At 44.3% G+C, this 22,213-nt stretch overlaps 1 protein-coding gene across 5 annotated transcripts in view; it reads left to right on the top strand.

Annotated features, from left to right (window-relative positions):
- Positions 1 to 83: 83 nt before the first annotated feature.
- LOC104062220 (uncharacterized) overlaps positions 84 to 22,213 on the top strand; it is a 59,700-nt gene continuing 37,570 nt past the window's right edge. For 3 of the 5 annotated variants that reach the window (XM_054063062.1, XM_054063061.1, XM_054063060.1), the window contains exons 1-5: positions 84 to 251; positions 352 to 580; positions 8,365 to 8,509; positions 19,891 to 19,966; positions 21,253 to 21,743. In XM_054063062.1, coding sequence (XP_053919037.1) covers positions 555 to 580; positions 8,365 to 8,509; positions 19,891 to 19,966; positions 21,253 to 21,743 — 738 coding nt within the window. In that variant the 5' untranslated portion in view covers positions 84 to 251; positions 352 to 554. The remainder of the gene's footprint in view (positions 252 to 351; positions 581 to 8,364; positions 8,510 to 19,890; positions 19,967 to 21,252; positions 21,744 to 22,213) is intronic. The other 2 variants (XM_054063064.1, XM_054063063.1) reach the window with 1 other exon arrangement.

Raw genomic sequence — 22,213 nt, 5'->3', positions numbered from 1 at the left:
ACAGGGCTGCATCCCCCGCGGTGCCCCCGGTGCATCCCGAGCAGCGCCGCTGCCGCCGGTCCCTTTAAGCGGGGTCCCCGCCCCCGGCCAATGGGCGCCGCGGCCGCCGCGACGAGCCTTACAAAGTTTCCCGTCGCGGGCGGCGGCGTCCCGGGGGCAGCGGGGCGCGATGCCCGTGGGGGGCTGATGTAGGGACCCCGCTATCCCCCAGCGCCCAACACCCCTTGTCCCTCGCGGCACGCTGCTGGCTGGTACCTCCCTCCTTTCCGAAGCGTAACCGGGGGAGGGGGGGTGGGGGTGGAAAGCAAAGCAAAGGAAGTTTGGTATTTATTTTTTTTTTTTTTTCTTTAGCCTTTGGAAGGAGATTCCCTTTCCTTTCGGCGTGCGGGGGCGGAGGAGGGAGCGTGGCGGCTGGCAGGGGGTGTCCGAGCATCCCCCGCGGGTACCTGGGGCGCGGAGTGCGGGCTCCGCAGATGCGCTTAACCCTTCCTTGGCTCCTCGGCTTTGTACCATGCTGAAGATCCTCACCAAAAAGCTCAGGAACCAGAGTTTGAATGAAATTCAGCCTTTCCAACTCAAGGTAAGAGCGGCCGGTTTGGTCTCGTGTTTTTTTTCATTTTGCACCTTTCAGGTAACTAATAACGTGGACTTGCGGTGTTTATGATGCTGGGCCGGTTTCCTCTGGGTCAGCGTGCTCGGTAGGGACTGGCCTAGGCTGTTACTAAAGCTCCCATTCTTTGGCTCTCAAAGTTACCCTGCAAAATTCCATAGGTAATAGAGAAAGGTGCATAAAGGAGGATCTGTCTGTCTCTTCTTTAGAAGCATTTAATTTAATGTGTTTTGCATTGAGCAATGTAGAATCATAGAATAGTTTGGATTGGAAGGGACCTTAAAGATCATCCATTTCTAACCCCCCTGCCATGAACACTTCCCACCAGATCAGGCCACCCAAGGGCATTTGCCTGTCTAGTTACCTTTGTATGTGTGCAGTATGTAGTGTCCCAGCCCTCATCAGACTAGAACCCCCCTGTGATAGGTACTGTATAAACATGATTTGCCTGAAATGCTTTCCAGCTTGTTATTTGCATTTCTCCCTTATGCTCCTGAAGGCTGGAATCTGAGCTGAAGTTTGCAGTCAGGCTCACTGCATTTACCCGTGGCTTTCTGAACTCTGCCTTACATCCTTTCTTAGGGCTCAAAACAAAAATCGAGGTCACAGGTTCAGGATAAGGAATATCTAAACCCTTCCTGCCAAATGCAAGGAGGATTTTTTGAGCCATATGCAATGGGATAAAAATGGAGTCGTGATGAGTTACTTGCAAAAACTGATCTGGCAAAACTGTTGTGAACCAAGGGATACTCCCTGAAATCAGCAGAGTTACTCTGGATTGGGATCAGTACTGTGGGAAGCGTAGCGCCTGGCCCCAAATCAAAGAAGGGATCTGGGAAAAGTAGCAGCCCTTGTTGCCTGAGTTGGGGGCTGGGGATCCGTATACCAGACTCTAGTGGAGTCTTTTGTATGTGTTACACAGAGACGGATTGCCGTGCGGCTGCACTTATGCGCAGGCACTGGACACGCTGATGGCAACTTTGTAAGAAACAGTGCTGATGTTTCCTCAAAGTTTGTTGTGTCTGTGTACTTCTTCCTGCGGGGATTACGTATTCTGTGGCTCTTACAGGAGGCAGGATTAGATTTTATTTTTGGAAACAAAATAAAGGCAATGCTTTAGGTTGTGGTGAATGGATTCAGTGCAGAATATCTCTGCAGAGGCAGTGGGGGATTTCTTTTGAGCACTGTTTTTAGGCTTTGTGGCTGTGATCGCCTCCTTTAGCTTTATTGTTTGTCTCTTTGAGCCTCAGGTTGTGAAATAGTAAGAATCTTTGGAAGGAGCTCTTCCAAAGGGTATATACAGCCTTCAAGATGCTTGCAGGCATGCAGGAAAACCCACAGGACTGGGTATCTGCAGCCATTTTGTTCATATCAGTGCCAAGGTTTTGTGCTGCAAACAGGTGGTCTGCATTTTTGTGGGCTCAGTAGAGAGGAGAGACTTAAGCTTGCACTTTCTTGCAAGGCTCATGCATAGACCATCAGAGGTATCATTGCAGCCTGCCACGGGGAGGGGTACAATGACTGGTGTACATGTGTATGGGCTGAAAGCCAGACTTCCAAACTCTGGGTTAATATATGTTTTGTAGGCCTTTGGGGACCACGTGCAGCTGCGTGGTCTTGGTTGAGCCTTGCCCCAGCATACTAATCACTTAACAGAGCATGCAGTGCTCTGTCTTGGGTGTTGGGCCAGACGTCATTGCAGGTGCAGGTGTGGATAGGTGTCACAAGCAGGGAGTGGTGTTGGAGCTTCTTGTGGCTGCACCGTGCATGGACTCTGTGATGAGGCTGAGCGTCCTGTACCATCTCCCTCTTCTTCCCTCAGATGATATGGGGCTGCAAGGCACAGACCAGGCTATTGCCTTCTCATCTTCCTCAGATGGATGTGTACCTGTGTAGGTCTGTACGTATTGCAGCATGTGTGGTACATGAATTATTTGAAAGGTCCAGTCTGCTGTCACTGAAACCTAGTGAAAAGTTGGTTAGGTATGAGCATAAATCAGGTCTGTAGTAGTGTAAGTGAAGAATGAGCAACTAGTTTGGTTAGAATAAGAACTGATCTGTGTGCCCCATCCAAACCAAGAGCTTTCTGAGCTTTTAAAACAGTGCCCTTAGCTGTTGTTCTTCATTGCCCAGTTGCTTTTGCACTTTATGGCCTTTGTTGGAAAGTCCCAAATTCAAGGGAAAGCAAGTTGCTGTTGTATTTCTTGTTTGGAACAGTACTGCTGTTAGGCAAAGACCCTGGAGACTGTCTTTGGGTAAATTATCAACTCATTTTTGTAAGCTTGTGAGATCTGACCAACCTTGAACTGGCATCCAAGCTTTGAGAATCTTTTCAGGATGAAACTTCTGCCCACTGTGAAGATCTCATTTTGGTACTGTGTTCCCTGTTGGTTTAGCGTGGCTGTGATAGGTCTTCCCAGCCTTCCCCCACTTGGAGAAGCTGTAAGGCTGCCATTGCCTCCTGTAAGTGAATCCAGGAAATAAGTAAGCTTTGGGTACTGATGCAATAGACTTCTCTTTTTTTCCCTACTAAAATTAGTCTTTAGGCAGTTAAAAACTAAGGCTGCTCAGAGGGCTTTGGCTCAAGAGGTCTGTCGGCTCATGCTAGTGTTGCTGAGGAAATTGTGTTGTTTTATTGCCCTTGCACCAGAGGTCACCATAATGAGAAGAGAGGGATTGACTGACACTTCAGCTGCTCTGTTGGGTTAGTATGTGCTGCCAGCAGTTTCCAGTAAAGGACATCTAGGCTGTGGAGCGTGGTAGCCCTGGAAGACTGTTCCTGCTGACCTTGCTGTCTTCTCACTGGGTGCTTGTGCCCTTGTAGCGAGGGTGGCTCAGTGGCAGCATGTCAGCTCCCAAGCTCTTGTAGTTCATAGTCCAGCCCATTGGCTTAGAGTCTGTCTGCTGCTGCAGCTGAATCCAAGAAAGAATTGAAGCCTTGTGCCTCAGCCTGTTGTTCCACCTCTTGCTTCAGTAGTGTGGTGTTATTTGCTAGTGATTAGGCCAGATTAAGAAACATCCAGTTTTTGGCTGGCGTTAGAAATCAAGAGCCAAAAGCAGATCTTAGCTTACAGGTTAGGGCTCATCTTTGATAACAGCTGGCAACTGAGGCTGTTTCAGAGAAGACTTTGTGGGACAGAACAGTTGAGAACAGGGGATTGCCCCACACTGTAGTGAAATGCTTCAAATAAGGAAAGTGAGACAGGCCTGTAACTCAAGGCCTGTTTGTTTGGGTTTTTTTTGTTGGCTCTCTGGTATTAGTCTAGTACATTTTTTTATTGTTTTCTTTCATAGTTTTGGACTAGTAGCCCCGAGACATCCTGCCTGAAATATAAGCTAAAATGTTCAAGGAGCTTTTAAAATGCACATCTTGGGGTTGCATGTGGTTTTATGTGATGGAGTACTGATATGAGCCCTTAGAAGTTCTCTCCAACTGACACGGTGAGCTCTCTAGAAATGAAATATCTTGTTCATCCCCACAGCTTGGGGTAGAGGTTTCTCTCACAAATGCATTTCTTCCAAATCCCTCTTTAACTCTTGTGCCTTTGTGTATTTGTGTAGTGGCTAAAGTGTAGGTGTCTATTTTCTAAGCTCTGCTTGCAAGCAATCTCCTTGGGGCAGGGAGCATCTGGTTGGAACAAGTTTTTTCAATGCCAGTCAAAGTAAGCCTTTAATTAGTGGCTGGTAGGTGTTATCAGAATGAAACAGTTGGATTGTGGTGTGTTAAAAAATTAACTGGCTGGAACATGCAGCTGAAGAAAACTGAGCACTTTAAGGATGGCAATTCCACTGCAACTTTGCTGTTAACACAAACAGCTTTGAAGGAGATGCAATTGATGTTCTAATCCACTAAATTACTTATGTACTCGGCATGTTTCTTTTTCTTCTGGGCAGAGGTAATTAAGACACGTTTGTCATTTCCTTAATGTCAAACAACAGAATTGAGTCATATGTGAGTCCATTCTGTTGTTGAACTGCATTTGTCTGCTGTGTAATTTCAGCCTTATGCTTGCTTACAAGGGAACTGTTGGCTGGACAATAACAAAGCCACCGTGTCAGCTCTCTTCACACATCCTTGCAGCTTGTATGTGTGCATGCACAGCGCCGGGGACCAGCAAGTCATGTCAGTTACTTTGTGCTGGCATCTGCATCCAGAGTCAGCTAAGAGACTCCAGTCTGGCTGGCAAGCTCTGACAAGTGACCGAGAATTATCCAGATCTTTCCTATGTGGAGGGGGTTCAGATGGTTGTGCAAAGAGAACCTCAGGCTTGCAGGCAGTGACTTATAAGTCACTGTTCCAGTGGTAGCTGGTTATTCAGCAGAGCCAGGAATGCATTATTTAAATTTTTTCTCCTCAGACCAAAAAAAAAAGAGGGAAGTAGCATCATTATTATTGATACACAGTGGTTGTACTTTCAAAGATTTGTGTAAAGGCTCATGCTTTGTATGAATGAGGATGGATTAATTTCCTTCTTTCTTTGGGTTGACTCCTAGTCATGTGTTCAGTCAACCACTGGTCTTCAGGCGGGCTGAAGACAGTGTGGCACAGTGAAAGTTTAGTTTCATCTATCTCCTGTAGTATGTGAAGGTTTTCTTTCTTTCATGGATTTTTCAGCATATCCCACCGAACAGGTTCATTCCTCTAGGGCTGGAGGACTCTATTTTACACAGAAGCTTTGCTTTTCCTCCTGTTAACTCTTGGTAACACTAGATGCCTCTAGTCATAATCTCACTCAGGAGAGGGACAGGTACTTGCATGAATGCAAGTGTGCAAGAACAGTTTTGGCTGTTGGGGTATTTATGAATATGCTTGAAGTTAGGCTTGTGATAATTTAGGCTAAAATTATGTCAGTGGGTTAGAAATGCTGTCATAGATACTTAGCCAAGGCAAAGAATAGAATAGTCAGTCTCAGCCAGTCAGAAACCTTACATTTTTGAGACTTCTGCCTGAGGCATTGTAAAATAATAGCTTTGCAATTCTTTCTACTTGGCTTCTAAGGTCTGAATCTTCAAGGGTTGTCATCTTCCCTGTGCAGATGTCCAGCATCAATAATCTCCTGTAAAGACTTAATTCCAGAGAGTGAGACCTCAGACAAATTGCAGATACTGCAAATACAACCTAATGGTTCACTGGTATTGGGGTAGTTCAGTAAGACATCCTTTCAGCTGGCCTTGTTCATGACTGATATGACAATATAGACTAGATATAAAAAAAAAAATCCACCCCTGCGTAACAAAGAAATCTTGTTACTTTCCCTTGTATTTCCCAACTCTTGAGTTTTAGTTGAATAAAAAAATTGAATTATGAAAATGTAACACTATGTTTAACTTTTACATTTCTGTAGAAACATATTAATCCATTTTTGCTTTGCTGGACAGTGCAGTTCTACTTCATTTCCTGCTGTCATGCGCTGTCTTACAGTTTCTGAATTTATGTTGTACTATTTGGGTTGTGAAAAGTTTTCCTGAGCAGGAAAATAGCTTATATTTGAAATGAAAATAGAAAGTGGATGTAGGTCATAATTTATTTTAATTATGGCTCTGGCAAAACAGTGAGTTCACCTATTTTTTAAGAGTAAAATGCAAGACTTGTATCCACTTACAACATCTCCATGGAGTGATGGGCGAGTTGGGCACCACTCTGCTGTAGCATGTCAGTCTGGCCAGCTTCTCTGGGTATTGCTGGAGCACGCCTGGAGTCACAGAAGTGTTGTTGCGATTCCTCAGTATGAGAACCAAAGGCTGTATTCTCTTTTCAGTGGGAAATACACCCCTACCCACAGTGTAGGCAGCACCAATCCCTCCTACCCACCCACATTTGTTGGTAGCCCCTGTTTTCCTGTTCAGTGGGATTCGCGTTGCTGGGTGACCCAGCTCTTCATAGCAACCAACATCACAGGTATGTGTGCACTCAGGGCTCTTTTCTGCAGCAGTAACTGTTGTACACGGCCATGGGCAGAGCCTGTTTGTCCTTTCATCACTGTTGACCAGCAGAGTCAGCCAGCTAAGCTGTTTTTGAATAGGCACCAGCACCACCCACAACCACTCAGCATGAACACCCAGGCAAGGATTTAGAGAAAAGCCAATTAGTTGTGACCTTTATCTGCACAGAAAGCATTCCCTGTGCAGTATGAACTCTGCTGTGACCCAGGCCTAAAAGTCAATGTAAAGGACATATAGCCAAATGTGACTTATGCAGAGCTGTCTCCATGCCAGTCTGGGCACAGACCTACCCAAGCTTACAGGCGAAGCACAGTTCAAAGAAGTCTGCTTTCTTCTGGACTGGCTTGGTCACTGCTTGGGGGTGTGCAGTTCAGCATGCCTCTGGGCATTTCCACCTGCTCTTGCTATGTTGTTCTTGCTTTTCAAACCCATTATAACCTCCTCCCTGTCGTGAGCTGATTTGTCTGGATGTTGACCTGGCCTCCATGTTTATCTCAATATATATACACTAGACTGAATTGTTCAGTTGCAGGACAGGCATTCTGAGGCTGGGACATCTCAGGAACTGGCTGAGGCAGAGGGAGCTGATCAGCCGTCTCTCTTCTTCATCTGTAATTACTACAGTACACCAAGTGCTTGGCCAGGTGAACTTCTGCTGTTCTTTCTTTGAGACTGCCGTAGGAGCATGGGAATACTACAATAGAGTATCCTTGTGTGGGTACATCATGAGAAGAGCTCACACGGTTCCCTCCCTAGTCCAGTCTTAGAATCATAGAATCATTTAGGTTGCAAAAGACCTTTAAGATCATCAAGTCCAACCCTTAACCTAACGCAGCCAAGTCCACCACTAAACCATGTACCTAAGCACCACATCTACACATCTTTTAAATGACTTCAGGGATACTGACTTGACCACTTCCCTGGGCAGACTGTTCCAATGCTTGGCAACCCTTTTGGTGAAGAATATTTTTCCTCATATCCAATGTAAACCTCACCTGGTGCAACGTGAGACTATTTCCTCTTGTCCTATTGCTTATTACTTGGAAGAAGAGATCAACACCTACCTCACTACAACCTCCTTTCGGGTAGATGTAGAGAGCAATAAGGTCTCCTCTCAGCTTTCTCTTTTCCAGGCTAAACAACCACAGCTCCCTCAGCCACTCCCCATAAAACTTATGCTCCAGACCCTTTACCAGCTTTGTTGCCCGTTTTTTGCCCATTCTGCAGCACCTCAAGGCCTTTCTTGCAGTGAAGGGCCCAAAACTGAACACAGTACTTGAGATGCAGCCTCACCAGTTCTGAGAACAGGGCGACAATTGCTTCTGTATCTCCTGCTGGCCACACTGTTTCTCATACAAGCCAGGATGCTATTGGCTTTCTTGGTCACCTGTGCACTCTGCTGGCTTGCATTCAGCCAGCACCCCAGGTCCTTTTTCACTGGGCAGCTTTCCTGCCACTCTTCTCCAAGCCTGTAGTGCTGCATGGGTTTATTGTGGCCCAAGTGCAGGACCTGGCATTTGGCCTTGTCAAACCTCGTATCTTAGCCTCAATCCATTGATTTAGCCTGTCCAGATCCCTCTATAGGGCTTTCCTTTCCTCAAGCAGATCAACACTCCCACCCAACTTGGTGTTGTCTGAAAGCTTACTGAGGGTGCACTTGATCCCCTCTTCCAAATCATTGATACAGATGTTAAACAGGACTGGCTCCAACACTGAGCGCTGGGGAGCACCACTTGGCTGCTAACTGGATTTAACTCCATTCACTACAACCCTGAGACCAGCCATCCAACTACTTTTTTTTTTTTATCCAGTGAAAGAGTACACCTGTGCAAGCCAAGTCTTGATAACTTCATGGAGGATGAAATACTGTGGATGTTTATGGAACCTTCCCAGTGGACTTGGATGTACGAAAATATGTTGCTTGGAAAATTGGCACCAAAGCTGCCACAGAACTGCGTAAGCAGTAATTTAAATCCTGGGTCTTCCTAGTTGTTTTGTGTTAGCATGGCAGAATGTGATTTTTGGGTGTGGTAAGGGCTAAAAGCTCAAAGAAGGTTCTGTGAGTGACTATAAGCTTTGCAAGCAGCTTGTCTGGACGGGTCTTTGTTTCCAGCCCTCTCCTCTGCCAGCACTTTTAGCCAGACAGCCCACCATCCAGGCTCACTGTTGAAATAAACCCCTTCTACAGAGCCCTTCAACTTGCCAAAGGCCTGAGCTTTATTGCTGGTAATGGAGATTGATGTCTATGCCCCACTGGCATGCACCTTCTCAAAGAGTATTGTCAGTGAGGAGATGTGTTGAAACTTGGGGAGTTGTCCCTCAGGCTCGGTAGACTATGAGGCTATGGATTGCCTTCCTCAAATGATTGGCCCTTGTGAGGGACTGGCATGATTGAGTTGGTTGGTTGGTAGTTGTACCCAGCAAACGCATCTGAGAATAGCCCTTTACAGATTTTCCTGGGATCACCTTCCAACACTTATTCTACAATTTAGATCTATGAAGAGACAGGAGCTGTCTGGATAATGTACTCCCAAATACCTCGATATTCATTCATGTCCACAATGAGAATAGACTGAGCTAAGTTCCTGACCTTTCTAGGGAACAAACCATTGATTGCCCTTGGGTAGCTGATTAATTTGTTTGACTGGCCACAAACCTAGTTTTGAGCCACTGGAGATCATCGAATTGAAGTTCCTGATGGCATAAAGTTCCTAACCACTCACACTGAATTTGTTCAGAAATCTGTTTCATTTTGCCCCTTCCTAATGGGGTCACATAATTTCTGTGATGCTGGTTATTTTTTATTAAACTGATATCCTTATTTCTTGGCATCAAAGGCCGCAATCTGCCAAGATCTCTATAGGCATAAGAGGAGAAAAAAATTTTCTTTAATTGAACGAGGAATTTCCATCTTGAGGAGAGGAGCCAGGCAGGCAGCTAGCTCCTCCAGTTTGCTGAGAGTATGTCTGAATGTAAACTGGAAAAATATAAAATAATCCTTCCACATCCAGTCACCTAGTTATTACATGCAAAGCCAAGTGGTTGTTCCAGATGGTTGGTTGTCTGTAGCCAAACTGATTTTGTGTGGAGGTTTCTTTTTATATGTTTCTTTATTTCTAGGGGTCAGTTATTCCAAAGAAATAAAAGTTCTTTGGCCAAAGGCTAATTAAGAAGAGAAAACGGTGGTATTTGGTGTGGAGGACATAAAGTGATATAGTTTAGAGGCTTAAAAAATCAGCATCTTCTAATTATATATTTTTGCTCATAGAAAACCCTTGACTGTGGCTTGGATGGCACAAGCCATTCTTGGGAAACCCCTCACGGGTATTTTGAGAGTGTGGCAATGTGATACAAGTTTTCCCATCTTTCATCTGACCTAGTAGGTTTGGGTGCCGATTTAGTATGTGATGCTTTGACACTGTGTCAATGGCTATCTGTGGTGAGCGAAGTGAGTTAGTCTGCAAGAACGCTGTTGGATTTTGTTCTATGCATCCCCTTGCATTGTGACATTGCAAGTAAATGCATGTACTGTGTGGCCTGCTTACACGAAATGGAGCTTAAGAGTACCCGTCTAGTGTTAGACCTGTTTCCCCGGTGGAAACCTGCAAGTGCCAGAGGTAGGCACTTAAGGGAGGCTGTAAGAACAGCACATATCTTTGATGTCAGACTTCTTGAGTCAGAACTGCTGCCTGTGCATTAGTAGCACGGTGGGCTTCTTTTACTGAATCCTGTCTACTTCCTCCCACCAAATCTATATAGGGTCTTTGCATCCACAACATCCTGTGGCAGAGTTTCACACCTTAACTACATGTTGCTGGGGCATCACCTATTGTTTGTTTAGAGCCTGTGTCTTTCTAATTTAATTTCGTGCTTTCTGACTCCTATATCTGAGGAGAGTAAACATTCAAATTCTGTCTTGGTGCCACTTATCTCTAGCCCATCCTTCCATGTGTAGGGTAAAGACACCACCACTGTGACCAGATTCTCCCAACTAGGAACCACTTGGAATCATAAAGTGCCTATCAGGAAAGGATCTGGTGCAGTGAGGGCCACTGCAAGTTTTCACGTGGTCCTAGCTCTTTAGAGATGTCTGACCAGATGGATCAAAGATCTGGTCTTGAAGGATTATCCTATGTTATCGGCTTGCTCAGTGATAAAACACAAGAAGTTTGGTGTAGATCCATAGCGGTGAAACAGCTCGCATGTGCTTGCACTCACAAGGGTTAATGTGGGTGTTTTTAAAGGAGGAGAAGCCTGAAATGTCTCATGTGCTCCAAATGTATTTTCCAGCCTGACTGTAGGGCATTGTTCCTTGTGTTTGCAAATCTGGCTAATGTACTTCTTTATGGCTGAGCAGAGGTGAGTGTGGAGTGAGGTCTCCCAACGCGGGCAGCTTCTCCTCAGCTAATGAAGTATCTCAGGGCAATGGCAGTTGCCCTTTCTGAGCTTTTTGTGGAAGGAATAGAAAAACTGTTACCAGATGCGTTGCTTATGCGAGCTGCTCTAAGCTGTACTTCCCTAGTAGAGGGATCCATGCAATGCTTGGGAGTTGCCTCAAACTGTCAGAGAAGCTGGCCTGTGCAAAGAAACCTCTTCTTATCGTAGCAATATAATAACTGAGCTAAGCCAGTGGGGATGGGGTGTGAGTTGGGAGGAGTATATTTAAATCCCTGTAGCCTTCTCGGGAATGGTTGAGACTGGTGTGAACAGCATCTCTCATCCTCCCCTCTCTCGGTCCATGCATCACAGATGAGATTAGTTTATAGGTGTCCCTCCAGTTTTAGAAGTCTCTTGCACTTTCTTTATGTCTGAGGGGGTCGTTGGCCTGTGATAAACAGTGGTGCTTTTAATCTGTGTTTGGAGCTCAGGTTCAGCAGCAAATGGGCTGTAATTTACAGATGGAGCTAAATCACTATCTTAATGCAGGATGGGTGAGGCTCCATAATGAAGGTCTTTAGTCCTTAATGCTCCTTATCTTTCTGGACTGCTGTGATTTTTAGCATCAACGCTGCTGAATAACACTGCTCCTGTGAGGTGTGAGCTAGTGGAATGTTAGGGCTCCATACTGTGAGCTGTCAGAGGAGTTGACCTCCTTTGCACAAACACTTTGTAAGGTTGCAGCTTGTTTCTAATGTAACTTTCCTGACTCTTTACCATTGTTTCCTTTGCTAATTCCCTTCCCAACTATGTATGTAAGGTGCTATCTCCCTGCATAGGATGAGAAAGTTAACAGGTTAATGATACTTTTTCAAAGAGAATCATTTAAACTTGGATATGAATTAGATGTAACTCTATTGCATCAGCAAAGCCACATGAGTAGACTAATAGAGCTGGCAAGAAACTTATTGTATGGCTCCATTACATGCAGTTGACAGCTGGCTGAGGCCAGAGTGTGCTGGGTATTTGTACTGAGCAGAAACTGAGTGAGGGAAGGAGAGTAGGAGATACGCTGAAGATTTGCTAGGGGTGGCACATCTGGAAGCTTTAATTGCAGGCAGAAGAGGAGTTGAAAGATTGTATGGCTTCTGTCACCATAGTAAGAGCTATAAACATTAACCAACCTCTTAAACTAACAACGTGGGGATAGTTTGAGATTTTTGTAAAACTTCTTGCTGCAAGAAAGGATGATGCATTTCACAGCACGGAGCTGCAGCACCTGGCTCCCGTAGTGCAGAAGTAGTCTTATTTCATAAAACATAGTGGTCTGGGGAGGCAAGGAGGAAATGAGAGGATTAAAGGCTCTGCTTCAGTGGTAACACCTTTGCTACCAGACTTGACGAACTGGCTGGCTGAGGGCTGTAGTGACTTTGTTCCATCTGTAATTTCTAACATCATAGCCTGTTAGATTGTGGCCTCTAAACACACCTACCGTTATGTTTATAAAAAGAGATTCCGGTTCTCATAGTGGCTTTGAGGATGAATAAACTGAATAGAATTCTCTAAGATTTGGAATATTTTTTGAGTGCTAAGGGTCAGAGTCCCGGTGTTTTCTGCCTAAAAGGCTTTTTGAAGTCTCAATTTTAGTTGGGAGCGTTCTTTTTGTCCTCCATCACACTAATTTAACGGCTAGTAGGAGCAGTATGTGGATGTATGTGGGTACTTATACATTGATCTCTGCTGGCTAGAACTTAGTCTGTTTGAAAGTACTACCTATTGGAGGTTTATCTTGAGTGGAATTTGAAATGATCATCTTGTTTTTTTTGTTCTCACAATATTTGCCCAGAGCTTCTGAGAACAGACCCATAGTGCATAGGAATCAATGGAAAAGGATGTTGCTGTGTCTCACCTGATACCTGATAATAAGACCTGATCCCTAGCTGGTGTACAACACTGTATCAGCTGCATTCACTTCCCTGTGATCAGACAACATCAGTTGTCTGCTGTTCCTGGTGACTATGGAGTCTGTGTATTCATGCACCATGGGCTGGCTCCATTGGTGCTATGGACTGTACTTCCCTGGAACAATGATGAAGCATTAGGACTTGCTGCTTTTATTTTACTCTACTCTTACTCTAAAAGTAAAAGTAGAGTAACTTTTACGTTGCTTTTACTTTGCCCCCTGGTATTTCTATTTTTAGCCTTCCCCTGCAAAATCATTTTGGAAGGTGGTTTGCTGCAAACTATGGCTGTTGCAAAAGAACTGACATGGAACAGATGAAAGCATGCAGAGAATCCAACTGTGCTCTATGGGTTTGGAATAAACTGCTTTGACCAGTCTCTGTGTTCCTTGCTAGTGTGGAACCTAGCCCCACTGCACTTGTTTCTGCATAGTCCTCTGATTCACTCTGCATGCAAGTGAGGATCCCCAAGCCTAGGGCAGTGCCCTGTCATATCTGTGGTTCTAGTCAGGTTTGGCTACAGCTGCGACTTCTTTCCAGGAGCTGTAGACGGTAGATAAACATAATCTGACCGTGCAAGCAGTATGTTCAAAACACAAGCATTAATTTGTGGAATTACAGGAGAAAGGGAGAGGATTTAAAACAGTAAGAGGACTACACATGCACTTCCCCACACCCACTGCTCATGTCCTGTGCAAGCCTTGTGTTATCCTCTCTTAAGATTTAGGGAACCCAACTTAACCCCACGCTTCTGGAAAGCAAGTTCAGTCATTGTTCCTCAGAACAGAAGCTCAGTTTCCATGTACTCTGATTAATGACTCCCACCACTTGTACCCTGAATGTTGCTAGTTACCATATTTGCCTGTATCTTTGTAAGATAAGCAGTCAACAAAAGTGGCATCTGTATTGTTAAAATATTGTGGACTCAGCTACCTAGAGTGATTCTCGGCCTCCCTGAAATCCGTGAAACCACCAGTGCTTAACTAGACACTAGACCCATGCAGAAGATGATGTCTCTAAGTGTTGAGTATCCATACAAAAAATAGGTATTTTGCTCTCTTTGGCTTGGGGCAGGCCTGGGAAACAGGGACCTCAAGGAGTGCTGTGTCCCATGGTGCTCATCACCACTTCACTGGCTCAGCCAGACAGCAGCTCTTTCGAGCAGGACAGTGTTCATAGGTTATGAACCCTGGGTATGAATTTTAACCATTTGCAAGGAAATGGGGAAAGGAGTTTGGAGGCGGAACTATTATGGGAATTAGAAAGGAAAATAATAAAAATAACAACGGAAAAGGACTTTAGAAAGCTTTTCCAAACTGGGATTGTTCAGGCTAGACATTTAGCTGTTGAAGGACACCAGCTGTAAAACCCGGATCTAGTCTGGGCAGTCATATCTCATTTGTAAATGTTTGAAGACTGAATGGAACCTTTCCTCTAATCTCTCACTCTGCTGCTTTTCTTGAGGAGGGAGCAAGCATTACAGGCTCTCTAGCATAACTCGTCCCTGTAAGGGTGAATATCTCTAAAATAAACTTTAAAGGAGAACTTGGGAGAGGAGTTAGATGTTAATTTCAAGGTTTGTTTGACCCACTCCTTCCTTCCTTGTGTTGTTCCGTGGCTCAAAACTGCTTTTCAGTGTCTCACAATTCCCCTTGTTTACCTGCTCTGTCCAGTTCAGAATTTCTTACGGTGGGGAGGATGGCACCTCCCTCATTCACAATCAGGCCATGTCCCATGGCAACTACAGCAATTGTTGACCTGGAAAAAAACCAGTAACAGAATTTAGTAAAATGTTTTTACTAAAGCCAAGCTGTTGGGAAGGAGAAGAGCCAGCAGCAGAGCCCTGTGCTATAGGATGCCTGTGTCTCTAGCAGCTGCTTTGTAGGCAGTGAGGTGAGGAGAATGTAAGCGAGCACTGGTTTCATCTCTGCAGTCTGGAGAAATGGAAGTCAGTTTCCCATAGCAGAGCTATTCAGTACTTGTTGGTGAGCTGCTTATGGTTTCTGCTCTTGTGCCAGAAATCAGTGAGTGAGACCAACGCAGCAAAGTTGCTTTCCAGGGCACATGGAAGGGGCTTTACTGGAGTGCCAGGGCTCAAGTGAATGAGCCTGTGGCACAAACAGCCTTGTATGAGGCAGTATAGGCAGCATTGGCCTCTGCCAGGGAAGCCACCTCCCCAGAGGAGGATTAGGAATGATGATCTACAGCCTGTGTGCATTCTTGATTCATTTGATTCAAGCTGGGCATGAGGGGTTGCCTGTGGTCAGTTATGTCTTTGTCTTGTCTGCTCCTCATATGAGGGGTTGCCTGTGGTCAGTTATGTCTTTGTCTTGTCTGCTGCTCATGTACGAACACCCTCCACTGCACCAAAACACCTTGATGGTGTTTTGTTTTTTTTTTTTAGGACAATACAGCCATTAAGTGAAGCCTATTGAGAGAGATTTGTTCTACCTCAGAATTGAGATTACCTTCTCTTTTATAAGCCCCCAGATGATTCTCAATGTAATTACTTTTGATAATATGATTGTAGGTTAATTTCTCTTCTGTAAGCAAAGTCAAGAGGAGCTTTACCTTATTGGGGTAGCATTTTTTTATTGTATGTTATATTTCAGGGGTTTGGACTCCAAGTGTGACTGGACTGCTTAGGACCTGGGCAGTTCTGGCTGCAGCTAGTTATCATTACTCAGATGACAAGCAGTAGTGTGATGAGAAAGGCAAGGATTTATTTCTCTCTCTCTCTCTCTCTCTCACTTGCTTTTTCTTCTGTCTGCTAGTTTGTCTTTCATATTGCATCTCCCTCAAAGTTATAAGCTTTACTCTCAGTTCTCCTTAAATACCATCTGGTTATTCTTCACGAACTCATCTTCCCTTACTGGAAATTGATGCAAAATGAAATGCATAGGGAAGTTTGTTCGTGTTTCCATTTGTCACATTAGGAGCCCTTGGCGTGAAGGAAGGCATTTCTGGTGCCAGAGGTGAAGGACCCAGGTGTAATGCTGAGATCCTCATCAACAAGCTACTGTCTTTGAACTTAAGATCTGATGCCTTCCCTAAAGAAAGAATGGAGAGTGAATGGGTACCTGTCCTTTGTTTTCTGGCTTGTTCTGTGCCATGGCTTGTAAACATTCACACATCTATGTGAACTAGAGATTTTCTTCTCTTTCATTTTGCACATTGAAGTGTAAAGCGTACTGAGCGCAGACCTGGGCAGTCTGGTCGAGAAGACTCAGCTTGAGCAGGGGCTTGGGGTAGATGATACCAAAATGTCTCCTTCAGTCTAAACAACTCTAATTCGCATGCTATGAGGGAAGCCATGATCTAATGGGACCTTGACATGGAGATCAAATTTTTTGATATCACAGTGCCACAATTCTGAATTTGTGAGGTAAACAAGGCTGTGTTGCCTCGGTAAATCTGTGGCTAATATAAGACAGGGACTGTGCAAGGGAGGCTGGAGGCTGGAACACAATACTATTGTGCCTAATGGAATGCTTTTGAAGAGAGGACAGTGTTACTGTTAAAGCCTGGGAAGAGTCAAGGGAGCAGGTGTTTATCTCCAGCAAATCAGAGCATTAGTCTTTGCTTCCCTCTATTTTTATAGTTTCTGGAAATTCTTGTTATCCATACAGACACATCTTGTGTCCCTTTTTTGATCTTCTGTTCATCTTTGCCTGAGTGGTGTATTATGACAAAGAGTTCACTGTGTAAAATTTGAACTTGGCAAGGTTAATTGTTGGTCATCTGTGAAGGATGGTTCTCTCTTTGGGAACGTGGGAGCTAGGGTCTTGTACGTAAGAGCTTGGGAGACTTCAGTTCCCACAAACAAGATGTAATTTGTGGAATGATTTACTAATAAAATGAGAGTGTAACAATACTGAAATAGAAGACCTTGCTAAATGATAAATTGGGGGTAAAATTGTGCTTTCTCTGACTGAAAGATGTGAAGACAAAGCAGGAGGGTATTTGGATGTATATAATACACGCAAAATCACAGAGAAGACTTCTGAAAGACAGTGCAGGTTGTGGGACATCAGAGGAAATATGACTTCTGAGATTTTTTTAATCTATGTACTTCATTCGTGCCTAAAATGCACAATTGCTGGCTTTTAAAGCTTTTTTCGTTGTTAGCTTGTGTTGTATATTATGAAAATATTCTAGTTTCTGAGAGTATTGTCTAGAACCAAGGGTATAATAAACTAGTGGGAGTAATAGGAGAAACCAAGTCAATGTTAGGAGATATGTGCTACTGGTGTGTCCTTCCAAAATAAAAGGTGGATGTTCGGAAGAGTGGCTCAATAGGTGTGTGCCTTGATTCTGAAAAGCACTCGATATGTTGCTCATAAAAATCATAGTTGATTCTAGAAGAATGGATGGTCATTTTCCCATGGCTATCAATAAGGGGATGATTAGCAAGACTGTGGGAATCTGTTTTTTTTCCCCACAATGCCTTTCATATTGTCCTACCAGTTTAATTTCTTTGGGATCTACAATGGGACCAAATCCACAGTCTTAGTATATTCTTGTTTGAAAGAAGTTTCTCTTCTCTTGCAGGTGCTCTGAACAAAGCCTCTAGAGAAGTGTTTGAAGCAACTCACAGGGGATTAATCTTGGGCTGCTTGTGGGACTGGGGAGAACTTGGCAGAGGAGAGTTAGTCATATGAGACTAGGAGCCAGCAAAATTACGGTTGTACAAGGAGGAGTGAATATTTTGGAAGTTCAGGACTGGTAGACAAAAAGTCCTTCAAAATGTCAATCATTGACTCAAATCCAACTCCTATCTTAAGTATCTCAAGCCAGTGACATTGTACAGTAGCTCTGTGACCTGCATGTGTTAGGTGTCATTGCCTCTTTTTTTTGGAAGCGCTGCTGTGCTATATAGTGACATTTATGTAGTACAAAACTTGTAGCTGATTGGTTTCCCATGTAGAGCTGTTAAACCTCACTGAAAACCCTGTGACATCCCAATGAAAGGTCTTTATGAGGGAATGAGCCACAGACTAAGGGCAGTACCTCTCAAGTTAGAACTGGAGCCTTAGCTTTTGTAATGAAGACAGAACTACTGTCTGTGTGTATAGCAGCTAGCACAATGGCAGTTCAGTGTCAGCTGTCCTCTCTATGAACTGCCATGGCACAAACAAGGTATTATACCTGTTCTGGGGACAACTAGAATTCTGTTAATTTGGCAGCATTCCTCAGCACCAGCTGCCTTTATTAAATGACGCATGTGTGTGAATACATACACAAAAATTGTAGTTGTGGCAGGAAAAACAACCCCATATGTATACTTCGAGAATATCCACAATGGGGATAAATCTGTGCCTCTTTCCTCATTTGTCATTTAACATTTATGAAAGTAGCTTAAAGGCTAGCAAGGAAGAAAAATATTTTCTGATTTCTTAAAGGGCAATGTAAATATACAGAGACAAAAGGTAGCTTTAAAAAAAAAGGAGAGGAAAGAAAAGGTGACAACAGGCTTTTGGGGGAACAACCCCTCTGAACACAATCCTGGAGGACGGTCACAAAATATTATAGGTGTGTTGACTTAATAGCTGTCTAATCCAGTATCAGTCTGAATTTCTCTACCATTCCTGTTTCTCTGCATCAGCTGGATGTCTTTCATAGGCACCTAGTTCAATGTCATTGTTCCTTTGGGTCTCCGGGAGTCTGAAACTCTAAGGTTTTCCTAGCAACATTGGTGAAGGTGAATTAGGTCCATATCAATGTAATGGTTGCATGCTGCCTCATATTCTATGAAAGTCAAGCACAGCACATCAGACACTTTTAAAATGGAAACACAGCATGTAACCTTTGGAAACCTATTGCCTCTGGATTCTGTTGAGGGCAAGTAGCTCGTGTGACTCAATTAAGAATGATGGGAATGTTTCTTTTATTCTGAATAAGAAGGTATAAGGAATAATAAAGCTCATCTTGCGGTGATTGTTATTCCAGAACACTCTCTTATAAATGTTCCTTTTGAGGTATTGCATCTCCCTTTGACTCATCTGGGTTTGGCCATTGGCAGAGACACTAAGCTGCATAGCTCAGAGGTTTGATATAATAGCTTACGGGTATGCTCCATGCAGCAGAACAGAAGTCACTTTAGGAGCAAGGTAAGTTGGTTTCTTCTGTGTAGGAAACTCGGCATCAGTGGGATCTATCTAACCTACAATAGCTTGCTTTCAGATCTCTCTCAAGTGGCAGCTACCAAGTTTGTTCAGTGTTGAAACATGTTTTGAGTAAGTAGGTATTTGCGTATACAGCAAGTGTTTTGGTGAAGTTCCTTGGCTGACACAGAGCAAATGTTGCTGAAAATTTCTTATGGACAAAGTATGTGAAGTGTCGTTACCCTTGGAGCATTTAAGGGTGTTCTGTGGTACTCTAAAATTCTGTGTTGGCGGGGAAAGCATAATGCTACTGTTTGCATTTCTCTGAAATCTTGTTTCTTTTATTTCTATTATGTTCTTCTGAATTGTCCTGCAGGAAAGCAAGATGAGTCTGTTCTTGTGTGTGTCCCTTCAAGGGGGAAGTGTGGGTACATACATAGGACAGCTAAAGTTAATGAGCCACTTCCATTTGTGAGTGCCTTGCAAGATGATAGTGCTGTTCACAGGATGTATCTTTATTTTGGTGGTGGGTTTTAGAGATTCGGTTGCCCACGTGATGTGGATGTGGTAGGCCATGATGGTTATAAGCTGCATGTCTGGGGAGCTAAGGGCAGGGTATGTTCATTGTGCTTGGGAAAGAGTTGGCAATGCGGTAAGGTGGAAATAGCGGTTAGCTGTGTGTTTTGTGTTGCTGCAACTAAGAGGATATGATGGGAGTTTGAGGTTGGGAGATGAGGATGTGTACACAGGGAGGTGCTATGGCTGGGTGTGTGCAGTTAGGTGGAGTGGATGCCTGCAGGATATGAGAGGGGGAGGGTAAGGGAAGTGGCTTGCACACCAGCAGGGCAATGTTCAGTGTTCATGATGAAGCCTTTTCTTTCTCCTTGCCCCCTAGATCTCCTATCCCCCAAGTGATGAGGACAGCGATGACTCTGAGGGAGAGAACCAGGAACTTGCCCAGATCGACAGAGGTAAAGGGATGAGATAGGAGGGTCCTGGGATGCTACAGCAAAAGTCTATTTTGCTTTTCACTTGCGCTCTTGGAAGTGCCTCCTTCTCCATCCCCAGTGTGCCACAACCAGATGCGTTAAATCGGTCACCTTGAAGTCTTTGGGACCTCCCAGGGAGAGGCTGGTGTTATCAGATGCTGCAGTCACACTTTTCTTACCAGAGATAGACCTTTTTAACCACATGTTAAGGGCCTAGTGCTGCAAATGTGAGGTGGAGAACGTCTACAATAGGGCCAGCAGCAGAGCTGGGACTAAAAATTCTATTCCATGACTCTTCCATTCTGTGCTTGTGCACCTGTGTCATCTTTGATTTAGGTTTCCTCTTCCTTGCCATATTGAGTTTTGACCTTCACTTTCCTCATTCTTCTGGACTCATTGCCTGATTAGCTCACTCCCTTCCTCCAGTACTCTTGGTATTGGGAAACTATATTCTTGAATCTAGCTGAGAGTCTTGGAAGAGAGACCGATGCTCTGGTATTGTTTTTGGAACTGGTATGAAACAGCTTAGAGCTGCAGGTGAAATCTGTAGTAAATTCATCTGTTAGTTATGCTAAGTCTCTGCCATTTGTGTGTGTCTTTTGTTTTATTGTTCTTCAGCCAAATTCTAGTGGATTTCTTTGCAAAGGGAGAAATAGTTAAATTCCTGACCCACAGGACATGTCCTGTTAAAATTTAGATCCTTATGTGCTTAACATAGAAAGAGCTTGGCAGAACAGGTGAAGCATGCTCAACTTACGGCTGAGGGCAGGCTTTTTACTATGGCAAACCTTGTAATAGGAAGAGGAGTTGTACCTCCGGAAATTAGATCTCTATTATTTCAGCAACAGACATGCTGCTTAGAGTAATGTAACTTACTTGCCACCTCTGCCCTGAGATCTAGTCCTTAGAACTTAATGATTTTAGCTAAAGGCAAGTTCCTAGCAAGACATTTTTAAGACTGTCTTCTCCATATTCAGAGGATGAGATGGGCAGCAGGTCCATGTTCTTGTTGTGCAACTAGAATTCCAGGTGACAGTTTGAAGGTATGTGTCTAACCAAAGATCTAGAAATGTCCAAATGGAAGCATTCAGTTTGGGATTGTGGAGGAGGAGGGAGGTGGAAGAAGCTGGGAAAAAAAAGGTGGGAAAACAGCTCAGAAGTTTACTTGGGAGAAGATTGAAAAAAATGTCAGGAGAAAGCAGACCCAGTTTATTAGAGCGTGGGACACAGATGTGCTCTGCCGCTCCTATATCTCTTCCTCTTGCCAGAGAGAAGACGGAATTGTACTTTGACCCCTCTGGCCACCAACCAGCTCCAGAACCAGGAGAACCAATGCTGCAAGGTTCGGGCCCTCCTCCATGCCAGTCTTGACCGCCACAGCTCAGAAGAGGAGCTAGAGCGCATCAACAGAGAGTTCGCCGCTGAGAAGCGGAAGTGGTCCCAGGTCAGCAGGCTTACCTGCTGCAGCGACAGCAACAACACCTCCTCCAGTGATGAAGAAGTGAAGAACTTGTGTGCGATGTCCTTCCGACCTGTGACAGAAAACGCTGATGGTCTGCACACCAGTGCAAGCCCCGTGCTGTTCAGTGCCTCCCCTCCCAAGAGACTCCAGCCACTGATGCGGACCCCAGCCTCCAGACCTTTAATTTTGACAAGCGTTGGGGCAAGCCTTGAGCAAGTCATGCCTTGTAAGAGACATCGACAAGGATACGGGGACAAGGTCAGCAGGCCCAGCCTTGACCTCGAAAAAATGCAACAGGTAAAGTAGAACTTCATATGAGGAAAGCAGCATCCATCACTTGAGAGAAGGTGTGTAAACAAAGACCAAAAGAGGTTGTTGAGGCAAGGTTCAGTAAATTCATAGGGTTGCTTCTTGTGATCGCATCTTCAGGGGCATAACTAGTACTTTTGTCTGTAGGATAAATTTCTGTCTAGGATAAACTGGGCCTAAGTCTAGATACCCCTCTTGGAGGTAAAGCTGCTGCTATTTGAGTGGCTCTTGCTACAATCAGGCTGTTCGCTTCTTACCTCCATTAGGGAGGAACCACTTGTACTGTCCAGTTCTTTGCATGACAAAGGAGTAAGTCACTGGACTTCACTTTTGTCAAGTTACCTCTGCTGCCATGATCTAACCCATACCATTTACTCCAAAATTAATTAATTGCTTAGAGGTATATAAAGAAGTAACTTTGTGGTTAAAGTGTTCATAGATTTGACGATGGACATTTC

This window comes from Cuculus canorus, chromosome 3 (genome assembly GCF_017976375.1).
Source record: "Cuculus canorus isolate bCucCan1 chromosome 3, bCucCan1.pri, whole genome shotgun sequence".
NCBI classification, from domain to species: Eukaryota; Metazoa; Chordata; class Aves; order Cuculiformes; family Cuculidae; genus Cuculus; species Cuculus canorus.
This window is presented reverse-complemented; position numbering and strand designations above follow the sequence as displayed.